Source organism: Oikopleura dioica, chromosome PAR (assembly GCF_907165135.1).
Source record: "Oikopleura dioica chromosome PAR, OKI2018_I68_1.0, whole genome shotgun sequence".
Taxonomy (NCBI): Eukaryota; Metazoa; Chordata; class Appendicularia; order Copelata; family Oikopleuridae; genus Oikopleura; species Oikopleura dioica.
The window spans coordinates 5,157,417-5,169,741 of NC_137293.1; the positions used below are offsets into that span (position 1 = coordinate 5,157,417).

The 12,325-nt window shown below is 39.1% G+C and overlaps 4 protein-coding genes across 5 annotated transcripts; 1 reads left to right on the top strand and 3 right to left on the bottom strand.

Annotated features, from left to right (window-relative positions):
* Positions 1-348: 348 nt before the first annotated feature.
* Positions 349-2,299, bottom strand: LOC145704151 (uncharacterized). Its single transcript, XM_081781590.1, has 8 exons — positions 2,123-2,299; positions 1,934-2,078; positions 1,742-1,892; positions 1,637-1,694; positions 1,330-1,461; positions 1,214-1,284; positions 717-1,171; positions 349-673 (listed from the first exon to the last, which is right to left on the bottom strand). Exons 1-8 carry the CDS (start codon positions 2,258-2,260, stop codon positions 417-419), a joined length of 1,407 nt encoding a protein of 468 aa, XP_081637716.1. The 5' UTR covers positions 2,261-2,299; the 3' UTR covers positions 349-416.
* A 371-nt stretch (positions 2,300-2,670) lies between these two features.
* Positions 2,671-4,794, bottom strand: LOC145703629 (uncharacterized). 2 transcript variants are annotated; one of them, XM_081781013.1, is made up of 8 exons: positions 4,588-4,794; positions 4,034-4,178; positions 3,833-3,986; positions 3,731-3,788; positions 3,527-3,685; positions 3,412-3,482; positions 2,982-3,367; positions 2,671-2,933 (listed from the first exon to the last, which is right to left on the bottom strand). In XM_081781013.1, exons 1-8 carry the CDS (start codon positions 4,789-4,791, stop codon positions 2,683-2,685), a joined length of 1,428 nt encoding a protein of 475 aa, XP_081637139.1. In that variant the 5' UTR covers positions 4,792-4,794; the 3' UTR covers positions 2,671-2,682. The 2 variants fall into 2 exon arrangements, with proteins under 2 accessions (XP_081637139.1, XP_081637138.1); XM_081781012.1 differs by having other exon boundaries at positions 3,731-3,794.
* A 796-nt stretch (positions 4,795-5,590) lies between these two features.
* Positions 5,591-7,371, bottom strand: LOC145704152 (uncharacterized). The gene is made up of 8 exons (XM_081781592.1): positions 7,142-7,371; positions 6,947-7,091; positions 6,752-6,905; positions 6,633-6,690; positions 6,390-6,509; positions 6,277-6,347; positions 5,777-6,235; positions 5,591-5,733 (listed from the first exon to the last, which is right to left on the bottom strand). Exons 1-7 carry the CDS (start codon positions 7,292-7,294, stop codon positions 5,854-5,856), a joined length of 1,083 nt encoding a protein of 360 aa, XP_081637718.1. The 5' UTR covers positions 7,295-7,371; the 3' UTR covers positions 5,591-5,733; positions 5,777-5,853.
* Positions 7,372-8,434: 1,063 nt separating this feature from the next.
* Positions 8,435-12,322, top strand: LOC145701421 (uncharacterized). Its single transcript, XM_081778642.1, has 9 exons — positions 8,435-8,727; positions 8,770-9,049; positions 9,094-9,207; positions 9,415-10,096; positions 10,288-10,885; positions 10,954-11,158; positions 11,379-11,617; positions 11,660-12,110; positions 12,150-12,322. The coding sequence occupies exons 1-9, from the start codon at positions 8,636-8,638 to the stop codon at positions 12,255-12,257; spliced, it is 2,769 nt and encodes a 922-aa protein (XP_081634768.1). The 5' UTR covers positions 8,435-8,635; the 3' UTR covers positions 12,258-12,322.
* The last annotated feature ends 3 nt before the right edge of the window (positions 12,323-12,325 follow it).

The window sequence follows — 12,325 nt, forward strand, 5'->3', positions numbered from 1 at the left end:
TACCTCGCAATTACTCTTTTTTTCGAGCTGCGATTTGTGCTTTGGTCAAGTATTTGGGGCTGCGTACCTTTTTTAATTCGAAAATTTGCCTCTACGATGTTTTTTTTTTGGTTTATTGGAAGCAGATAAAAATCTCTTCCTTCTCAAAATATAAAATAAGCCGTCTTGCGAACTCGTTTTCTTTCAAAAACGAATAATTTTGAGTTAATCCCCATTCTCTTGTGGCAATGTCATTAGCTCTGCTATAGCCACTATCTTTGGAGAAGGCGAAAAACGAATAGAAGGGCGATTACAAAATCGATTATCTGCTAATATAGTGTCTGAATAAAATGGAACATTCTTGAAAAATGCAAAGGAGGAAATTTATTAAATTAGTTCATTTTTCAATAAGAATAAATCGTCAATCAATCAAAGAATCAAGCAAAGGCAAAAAGAAGAAGAAAAACAGTGGTGAATGAAATGATTTCTTTACCAGCCCCGCCAGAGACGCCGGGAAGTTTGCTAGCTTCTTTGTTCTCAGTTTGTGCTTGAGATTTGAAGGAGACGAGGTCTTCGCAGTTCTTGACGTCGCCACAGACCATCTTTTCGGTGGCGGAAGAAAGGTCAGCTGACATTTCATCGGCAAGAGCTCTGAAGTCTTCTTCCTTGATTCCCTTCTTGACCGCGTTTATCGCTAAAGAGCGAGTTATGAAAGAAAAAGGGAGGGAAAAACGTACCATGTTCATCCATTCCGGCCATTATCAAAAGTTCGTCCATGTTTGACTTTATTGTTTTCACCATATTCGGAACTGATTTGAGCACTGCCTGTCCCACTTCACTCATCTTGTACATATCATACGACAATGGTTGCTGTCCCGCTGGAGGTGTTTCAGATTTCATGAAGTCGCCAAGAATACTCATAACATCACTCATCATTGTTGAGCTTTCCGCTTGTCTTCGTCTTCGAGTCGCCATGTTCATCAATTGAGAGAGATCTCCTTCCAATAGTTGATCTACATTGACTTGAGATAACAAATCCTCAACGCCATTCATTTCTCCCATCAGATCTTCAAAAAGCTGGGCGCCGTCTTCTGTCAGCTTTGTGCAGGCGTTTTCGTTTAGTAGAAAGTGTTTTGATAGACGGTATTCAAAATAGATCATCTTTCCGATGCTCAGAAGTCCTTCTTTGCCGCTTTAAAAACAACTCAACGTCGATTCCTAGCGTTTTTCCTACCTGACCGCATTGTTGAATTCGCGGATTAGACCCAAGGCAAGTGGTTTTACTTTATTAAAGATCGGCATCACCTTGAAAACAAATTTTACGATCATAAATTCAGCGGTAAATCTAACCTCGTCCATTATTAAGCATTGCTCATCATACTCGCCTAGATTTGATGGATCGGCGGAAGCAGTAAATTTGATCGCCTGGATAATTGTTCTCACGGTGTCTTTAGCTTCTCCCCAGAGATCGGATTGAGCCAACTAGAATTATCTAATTACAGTTTTTTCGGGAACTATCGGAGCGAAAAGAGTAGCATCAATATTTATCTTGATTTTTTAGGAGTAAGTTGCTGTTGACTTTGATAAACCAACTGTTTTTCTTTCAAGGTAAATTTGATGAATTTTTCAATTCGATTTCTATTTATCATTATGTTACCATGAATGCTTTGACTTCTTCAAGCATCGCGACAAGTCGGTCCACTTGTGGATTCACACTGAATAATTAACATCATTCTTTTGTTCGCTTTCAACTAAAAATTACCCAAGTTTGCGGAAAATGTTCAAAATTATGCCGACAATAGACTCGGTAAAGTCCGTCGCAGCTTTCAACTCGTCTCCTTGCGATTCCATAGCGGGGATAATTGCAGAGACAACCTTGTTGCACCAGTTTTTGTTCATGTTGCTCAAAAGTCCTGAAAGAAAAGCTGCAGAAACCTCTCACAGATTATGTTACTTTCAGTTATTTTCATCCCATCAACGACTGTGAAGGCCTGGAAATCCTTGTCCGTGAGAAATTCGGTGATCTGCTCGTCCAGATCCTCGATGTATTCACGCACGACATTCAATGCTCCCACAAGATCATCGTCTTCAGGTTTTCTCTGAAAACCAAATCATCGATTAGAATTCGATTCTGATGACCTACTTTGCAAATGTTCTGAAACTCGATGTCGTCAAAGAAGCTCCCAATCTCTGAAACTCCATTCCCGTAATCATCATAAAAGTAGTTCTCCCACTGTGCTTGACTTATTCCTAGAAAAACGCCCAATTTAAAGAGCATCATTTTTTCTCGAGTTTTTTGACAGACTGATGAGCAGAGTGTTGTTTTCCTGCTTTTATAATTTTTGATGGCGCTGCTCGATTAGTGTGCCTTTGACGAGTTCAAAAAGAATGATTAGCTGTGGTCAGCTGAATGATTTCACGATCGGTCATAACACGCTAGGAACAAATAGGAAACATATATGTTGTAAAATTGTCCGGTCAATTAGTACTTCTTTGTGACAATACTGATACAGACAGAATATCGATCATAATAGGCTTTTTTAAATCGGTTTTTTTAAAGAAAAAATATCTGAATATCTTTTAATCTGGACGAGATTAAATAGACGATATTGTAAATCAATCATTTTATTAAGAACAGTCAATTTCAAAAAGTGAATATCATGGACTCATGAGTCATGGTCATGCATTTTATCATTCTCTAAGTTAAGCAAAAGTATAAGCCAAGAGGCAAATAGAAGAAATAGAGCTCAGCATTCTTTCTGCCCTGCTTTCAATATCTGCGACGTATGGAGCATTTTCCTTTTCCACTTGAGCCTTAAAAGCTTCCAAAGCATCGCAATTACTGTCAGTTTCACAGATCATTTTTCTTGTAGCAGAAAGAAGAACCGAAGACATTTGGTCAGCGATCACTCGGAATTTTTCTTCCTTGATTTCATCCAGGACAAGTTTTGCTGCTAAGAAGTGTTCAACTCGTAAATGTCAAAATATTTTTTGATGCTTACTTTCCTCAACCACTTCCATAATTTCAAGCACTGGATCAATTTCTGACTTGATAGTTTTCACCATATTCGGAAGGGCTTGGAGCAAGGTTTCTCCGATCAGGCTCATTTTAAACAGATCGTATGTCAATGGCTGCTGTCCAAATGGCGCGATTTCAGACTCAACGAAATCTCCAAGAAGGCCCATCATTTCCCCAATCATTGCCAACCCATCCTGCTCTCTTCTCCGCCGACCGGACAGCTTTTCCAACTCTCTTGTAAAGTACTCAACTATTCCGCTCCCATCTTGCATAAGCTTTGAGCAGGCGTTATCATTGAACAAAAAATGCTTTGCAAAGCGGTACTCAAAATAAATCATCTTTCCAATGCTCAGAAGACCTTGTTTCTCCCTAAAATGAATGCTTTATTTGATTCGTCAAATATTTTGAATTACCAAAAAGCTTCTTGAAAGTCGGAGATAAGTCCTTGTGCTAATGGTTTTACTGTATCTATAATCGGCATCACCTTAAATGAATAACTTCGTTTAAAATTGAGGGGAGGGAAATTACTTCGTCCATCTCAGAGCAAGTCCTTTCGGAATCAAAAGCACCAAGAATATTGCCAAGAATATCGCTCAAATTTTCTGAATCATTTGAAGAAAAATCGATTGACTTGAGAATAGCTTCCATTATCTCTGAAGCTTCGCCAAAAAGATCAACTCGCTGTAACTAAACATATTCGAGTACACGCAAGTTATTAGCAATAAATCATACCAAGAATCCCCTCATTTCTTCAACCATAGCGAAAAATCGGGTGAACTCCGATCCGAGACTGAAACTAAAAGAATAGACATCACTCGTTTCTATAATTATTACTCAATATCAGTGTTGAATATCTCAAGAAAAACTTGAGTTACAGCTTTTGTGATTTCCGATACTGTTTCTTGCTCATCACTTCCATTTTCCAGCGCTGGCTTTACCGCGGAAATCACCTTATTACACCAGCTTTTCTTGAAGTTCGTCAAAATTCCTATGAATATATCAATTTTCCATGTATTCTTTTCCTGTTAAAATGACCTTCAATTATCATCATGAAATCAACAATGGTAAAAGCCTGGAAATCAGAGTTCGTGAAGAGTTGAGTGACCGGTTTGTCCAAATCTTCAATGTATTGACGAACAACATTTAGTGATTCCACAAGAGAATCGTTCGCTGGTGCTTTCTTCAAAATAAAAAGATGAAGGATGAGAAAACGGGTTCAAGATAGACTGTACCATGCAGACATTCTCAAAGTCTCAAAAAAGTTGACTTCTGATAGAAAATTTTCAATTTGATTCCCGAAATACGAAATCGTTACATCATCATCATAGAGACTTTATACCAGTTCTCTGGTCTGTAGCAACAATATATAGCAATGAAGAACTCTAGGGTTTAAAATCACATCTTTTTCTTCGACATTTAAAAACTGAAGATAGCTAATTCCGTTGGCTTTTATGGTTAATTTTTCATGGCGCTGCTTAGTACTTTTCTAACAATCTCAAGATTTAGTTTTGGTTTCTTTTGAGGACTTCAGAGTCCGCTTTTTAAGAAAAAAAGTATGGGGTCAACAGTTGACCGTCAACTATTAGTACCTTGCAGATGTTCTTGAAGTCGTTGTCAGTATAGAATGCCTCGACTTCAGAGAGTATAGATTCAAGTTGATACTCGTAGTACCCAATCGTCATTGGCCAGTAGGAATCGCTGCTATCAGAGTACCAGTAGTAATCATAGTGATACCGGTTGTATGATTTGGCCAGACACGAAACTAGAAGCAACTCTAGAGTAAAAAATCTCATCTTTCAAAGTTCTCAAGTCTGAAGAGTGGTAAACTCCTTCGTCGCTTTTATGGCAATTTTTCGACCGCAATGTTTAGTGTTCTTTTGTTTCTCTCTCAGGATTAAGTTTCGATTTCCCTTTTTGATGAAGCGTTTATTTATAGGAAAAGATAGGATGACAAGGTAATCCGAATCGCTCTACGATAACATTCCGAATGAGAATGAGAGGAAAAGGAAAACACGGTTGAAAAAGTCGATGAATTTTTCAATTTGAAAATATTTTATATTTTATACAGTAGGTTGCGCTGGTTATTGCCCCTAAAGAGCGATAATGATTTGCTGTGGTCAGCTAAAGGATTTCACGATCAATCATAACACGCTCGGAACAGATAGGAAATATTTGTAGCGTAAAATTCAAGCCAAAATTCAAGCCATTTAAATCAAGCATAATAGAACCGTTACAATGTTCTGATTTAGCGTCAACTTGTTTAAAAATTTATCTAAAGCTCGAATTAAAATTTTGCGAACACGGAAATTATTTAATTAATTTATTTTACAATCTTTAAATTGTAAAGTTTACAATATGGTACAATTAGAAAAAATGAGCTATCAGTTAGAATAAAAATTGAAGAAACAACTATCATGCTCTGAAAGTGTGCTGGCGCTCAAGATACGGTTAAGCAAATACAAATAGGAGGAGAAGAACAGTGGTAAATGAAATAATTTCTATGTCAGCACCGCCATTATCAGCGGCGTCATTGTCAGCGGCGCCATAGAGTCCGATTGGTTCGACAGCTTCGTTGAATTCAGTTTGTGCTTGAGATTTGAAGGAGACAAGGTCTTCGCAATTCTTAACGTCGCCACAGACCATCTTTTCGGTGGCAGAAGAAAGGTCAGCTGATATTGCATCGGCAAAAGCTCGCAAGTCCTCTTCTTTGATTCCATCCATCACCATGATGATTGCTTAAAGGATGAGAAAATCGCTCAAAGGAATATAAATACTTACTCTGCTGGTCCATTCCGACCATTTCCAAAAGTGGGCCCATGTTCGACTTCACCGTCTTCACCATATTCGGGACTGATTTAAGAACTGCCTCTCCGATTTGACTCATCTTGTAAATATCGTAAGTCAACGGTTTCTGCCCCGCTGGGGTTTTCTGATTTCACAAAGTCCCCAAGAATACTCATAATGTCATTCATCATCATCGAACTTTCTGCTTCTCTACGTCTTCTTCCAGTAGTCGCCATGTTCATCAATTGAGAAAGATCACCTGCCAAGAGTTGATCCACATTGACTTGAAATAAAAAATTTTCAACGCCATTCATCTCTCCCATCAAGTCTCCAATAAGCTTGGCGCCGTCTTCTGTCAGCTTTGTACAGGCCTTTTCGTTTAGTAGAAAGTGTTTTGAAAGACGGTATTCAAAATAGATCATCTTTCCGATACTCAGAAGTCCTTCTTTGCCGCTTAGAAATCAACTGCACTTTTATTTCAAACGCGTTTCTACCTGAACGCATTGTTGAATTCGCCAATAAGTCCTAAAGCAAGTGGCTTTACTATGTCAACGATCGGCATCACCTTAATTGATTTTAACGAGCTTTATAAATCAGTTAAGCTTACTTCATTCATAAATATGCATTGCTGATCAAAGTCATCCAAATTTGAAGGGTCTGCGGAAGCAGTTAACTTGATAGACCGGACAATGTCTTTAGCTTCTCCAAAAAGATCGGATTGTGCCAACTAAAATAATCGAATTGTCATGGGTTTTGGGGAAAACTCAGAGCGAAAAAATTGACTGGGATGAGCCAACTGTTTATCCTAAAATTTAAAATTTGATAAAATTTCAGTTCGAATTTATATTACCATGAATGCTTTTACTTCTTCAAGCATCGCAACAAGTCGGTCCACTTGTGGATTCACACTTAATTTCGTTCAGTTATTAATTAACATCATTCTCTTTTCCGCTTTCAAGTAAAAGTTACCCGAGTCCTCGAAAAATGTTCAAAATAACGCCAACAATGGAGTCGGCAAAGTCGGTAGTGGTTTGTTTCAATTCGTCTACCCCCGATTCCATAGCGGGGACGTAGACTGAGAGGAACTTGTTGCACCAGTTTATGTTCATGTTTTTTAGAAATCCTAGAAGAGAAAACTATGAAAACTCTCAGATAAATCTTCACCTTCCGCAATTTTCATCATGTCAACAAGAGTGAAGGCCTGAAAATCCTTGTTCGTGAGGAATTCGGTAAAATGCTCGTCCATGACTTCGATCAATCCACGGACATCATTCAATGCTCCGACCAAAAAATCGTCTTCTGGCGTTCTCTGAAAACCAAATCATCTTTTCTAAGTCATTCGATTATAAAATATCTTACCTTGCAAATACTCTGGAACTCGATGTTTTCAAAGAAACTCCCTATCGCTGAAACCTCATTTCCATAATCTCCAAACATGTCTTCATATGAACTATAGTTCTCCCACTGAGCATGACTTATTCCTAGAAAAATACCCAATTCGAAGAGCCTCATTTTTAACTCTAGTTTTTGAAAGACTACTGAGAATGAGTGCTGATCTCCTTCTTTTATAATTTTCGATGGCGCTCTAGAGTAGAAACAGTGGTCCCTCCTTAGTTTTGTTTGGCGCATCCCCCTTTTCCCCTCACCGGTTCCTTTTCCTGTTTTCACCTCACAACTTGGAATATTATCAAGCCGCTACCAGGGTTTAAAAAGTCACAAATGCCCAGTGCTCTGGGCATGCCGACTTTTCGACTTCTCTTTCGACTTTCGACTTTCGACTAAATTTCGACTTTCGACTAAATTTCGACTTTTCGACTAATTTTCGATTTTTTCGACTAAATTTATATATTTTTCAAGTTTTTCGACTTTTCGACTAATAAGTCAACTAAGTCGACTCGACTCGACTAGCAAGTTTCAAAAACGCTTTCGACTCGACTCGACTTCTGATTTTCAGCTCAGATTAAGAACCCTGGCTCAGACTTTTCAAACCCTGGCCGCTTCCATTTCTCTGCACCATCATCATCTCATATCATTTTTAGAAGAGAGTCCGCGCTGCTTAGCCCAATGATTTCAGAAATGGTCTGCTCAGCTCAACTCGATAAATTCTGAGACTAATCAGCTCAGCTTAATTCCATGATTTTTTGAGAAGACCAGCTCAGCTCACACTATTTCGCTTCTTTTAATACTGTAAAACCTGCTCAACTTGGCTCGAAATTGTGTCTGCTCAGATCAGCTCAACAGCTTACGAAAAAGATCTGCTCAGCTCAATGATTTTTTAAAAAGTCCAGCTCAGCTCAGCTCAATAAGCAAAAATTCTACTCAGCTCAGCTCTGAAAAACTTCAATCAGAATCAGCTCAGCTCAGCAATAAGGACAAAATTTGCATCCATGGGGCGTCTCCTAGTTCATTTTGACTCAAAGCTCAAAAATTACAACAAATAGTCTATTTGTTAAATGCTTCGAGTCAAAAATGAACTAGGAGACGCCCCATGGATGCAAATTTTGTCCTTATTGCTGAGCTGAGCTATTTGAAATAGCTCGTATAAGCTACGTATAACTGGCATGCAATTAGCTGCATTACTCTTCTTGATCCTAGTTCATTCCTCCTTTTTCGCAAAACTTTAATAATTAAATCAGTTTGTGATTTCAGACTTGACCGACCCGAGTTGACTTCCCCTCGAGCGCGTGAATAACTCGTCGTCCGCGCCAGGGTTTTGGCAGCGCGAATTGGCGAACACGCGTAGGTGGTGTTTCTGGAACGAATGGAATTTCTCCTTGAAAATCTCATACAATTTTCATAAAAACATCCCGGAAAAAAAGAATAAAATATTGATGATTGATTGAAAGAGAAAATATGGATCTTTACGATGGAGAGCTGGATTTTAGCGAAATTGATGGAGTTTTACGCGAATCGGTCAGATCTGATAATGATTATTCGATAGCCAGGTAAATTTCTTTTGTTTTTCTTGAATCAATGTTTTCACAAAGTTCTGCTTCAACAGCCGTATCAAGAGAAATCGCCCATCTTCGGTCAGAAGTCCGGAAAATCGCGGAAAATGCGACTCGTTCAAAAGAAAAAGCTCTTCGAGAGAAGAAAATCGCCCAAAACAACTCGATCATCGAAAGAAAAAAGAGCAAAATCGCCGAAGACAAGGTGAAACAAGTGGCGGAAATGGCCGAGCAAATCAAGAGAATGTCTGATCAGAAGATTCGCCAGAGCAAGGAGAGAATCGACCAGCTCAAGGAAGGGTTTTCGGATGATATTATCGCGGAAAATTTCGGTGAAAATTGAGTTAGAAAACTGAACAAAAGGATGAACTATCGAGGACGAAAGCAAAACTGGGGACCTTCGAGGATCAAAGCTCAAAACTGGAACGATGCAAGATAAGAATTTCAAGTCTAGAAGATACGCTAGAAAGAGTCAAGGCTACGGTTCAAATATGATCATTCAGTGTTCAAAATTGAACAAACCATAAAATTAGTAAATGTAAAAATTTTCTGGATTTTAAATTTTTTTTCGTTCGAGACATACCAAGATAATAAGATAATTTATACCAGTTAGCTGACTGCTCCATTAACAAACATTTTTTTCGATAATCAGATTTAATTGAAATTTTCATTAACCGATAAAAGACCGAAAAATCAAAAGCACTGGCAGAATTTCAGCTCGAGCGAGAGCGCCGAATTCGCGGAGAAAACCGACTCACAGCCGAAAACGACTTCGACCAAGAACTTCAATCCCGCACCCACGAGCTGGAATTCGAGCTCAAGGAGAAAAAGAAAGAAAACGCCAACCTGGACCGCCGATTCACCGAACGAGGAGAGAAGCTCGCCGAAGTGACGGTGAAAATGAATGAGTTTTCAAAAGAAAATATTCGGCTGAAAAAGAGGCTGGAGAAAATCAACCAAACGAATAAGGAAATGAATCGCGAAGCTGCTGAGACCGGGGGAGACCTTGAAAAGGCTCTGGACGCCCTGAAGACGCTGAAATCAGAACTGAAGACGAAAAACGACTTGGTCAAGAAAAAAGATCATCAAATAGCGGCGCTGGAATCCGAGCGCGCTGAACTGGTCGAAAATATCGACGGAATCCGGGCGAACGAGAGGATTCAGAAAGATTCCAAAAGCGATGTGGAAAGAAGACTGGTCGTTGCTCTTCAGGACCATGCGATAGCGCAAATCACGATCAAGGAACTCGAGGAAAAGCTGACGGAAAGAGTGGAGCTGTTCGAAGGGTTGAGGGAGAAGGTTGAGGAGGATGCGAAGAAAGAGAATCAGAATATGGTTGAAAATCTTCAGGAGGAAATAAAATCAGGTAAATAGTGTTTGCGATTAGTTATAATTTTAATAATTATGATAATTTTTTGTTTTCATTGGACATAATTTTGGATGATCATTACAGACCGATTCGAAGAAAATGTTCTTAAAATTTCTTTTCCGAATGGGATGATTCTCAAAATTAAGAATTTCATTCATTTTTTCTTCTATTATGGTTTTCATATTCAGCCGAATCTCGAAAGGCCCAACTTCAAGCCGTAATCGACGGCCAAAAAGATACGATTTCCACCATCGAAGAAGAAAAAACCAAACTCGAACGAGAGTTAAAGACTTATAAATCCTCAACAGCTGTTGGAAACAAAGAACTTATTGAGAAAACTTCCGAGTGCACTCGACTTACTTCTGAAGTCACTGCGTTGGAGAAGAAAATAAAGGACTTGACGAAGAAGATTACGAGTTTGGACTCTGAGCGAAAATCGCTGAAGAAAATTTCCGAATCTTTGGCGAAAAAACTCGATAAAAGTCAACAAGAAAACGACGACCAAAAAGTCAAAACTCTCACTCTTGAGAGACGAAGCGACAGTCTAGTAGACGAAATCAAATGTCTGAAAGACGAGATCCGCGGGAAGGAAAAAGAACTGGAAGAAGAAGTGGCGAAGGTAGAGGGCTATCGATCGAAAATTGGCGATTTGGAAATGAAGATGCAAAATTTTGACGGTCAAATTGTCGATTCTACACAGCGGGTAAAATCGCTAGAATTCGATTTGAAATGCAAAGAAAAAGAAGCTATGGATCTAAAAGAACAGTTAAATAATGAATCAAACAGGTAATGAAGACGACAAAAATAAGAAATTATAATCAACAAGGACTAGCAATTATCTCGTTCATTTCTAGGTGCGATGAAATTAACGCAAATTTGGAGTCGACTCGTTCAAAATACCTCGTCAGCGAGCAGAAAATTACTGAACTAAAGATTGCGCTCCAAACAGCCGAACTGACTTCAGAAGCGAAGGTCAATCAAGATGAGAGGCAGAGAGAGGAGCTCCTGCAACTTAGAAAACTCAACAGAAAATTGGATAGAGAAATTTCTATGTACAAGGTAAAATAATCAGAAGAGATAGGCAACCTGTGAAGAAAACCTGAGTCAGGAGTCTTGACAGATCTTTTATTGCCTTGAGAAAGACCCTGACTCAGTTTCGTTATACGGGTTTCCTTCTTGGTGAAATTCAAGTCTATCTTTTCGATCGAAAAATCTGTTCCTGGGAACCTCAAATATTTACGCTTATTTACTATCTCTCCATAATTCATGTTCTTCGTAGGAAATCCTGACAACGAGCTCATCAACAGAAGCCAAAAACACAGAGAGACTCGTCGAGCTGCGAAAAAGCCTGAATGAATTGACGGAGCAAAAGTTAGATGCCGAATCAGAGTTGCAAAAGTTCATTTCGGAGAATGAATCGCTCAGAGGAAAAGTGAAGGAATTGGAGAAGGAAAGCGTGAATATCAAAAAGACGGTAATGGTGAATATGGAAGCGGTTCAAAATGCGGAACTTGAAAGGTTAAAAATAGGGTCTCCCTTTCAATATTGAGTTTTCTTTAGAACAAGAATTGAGCTTTCGAATGAGCGTCAACGCGCAATGTCCGCCGAAAAACTCAACGAAATCCTCCAAACGCGTCTCCGGCGACAAGCAACCGCAGAAGCTGAATCAAACAAATACTCCAAAGAAATCATCGAGCGCCTGGAGTCTGAGCTCTCTCAACGCTCTTCAGACACTCCGACGCTTAGAAGCTCGAAACCAAACTCGGCCAGAAGTGGGAAAAGCGATACGTTGAGCATAAACGACGAGATATCAAGGACGATCGAGAAGATAGACGAAATGGCGGTTCATAATTTGGAACCGGATTTCGGCGACGTGGAAGAAATGAAAAAGCAAATTCAGGCGATCAAAGATAATTTGGAGCAATCGACTGTTTCGGAATCGTCAACTCTGCTTCATGAAGTCAGCCAATTCAACGTCGAACTAGAGTCCTTTCTGACTGAGGCTGATCAGGTACAATTTCGAGGTGAAATATTCTTATGCTCATTTCAGTCGCATTCGGACACACTCCTGATCGACGATTTCAAAGCCAAACTGATCGACATCGAATCTCGCCTCAACGCGCTTCCCGAAGACATCTCATCTCTGCCAAATGCTTAGATTTTAATTTTTAATTTCTGTTTTTTCACACACACTTTTCTATTTTTATAAGTTTCTTATTTTAACTC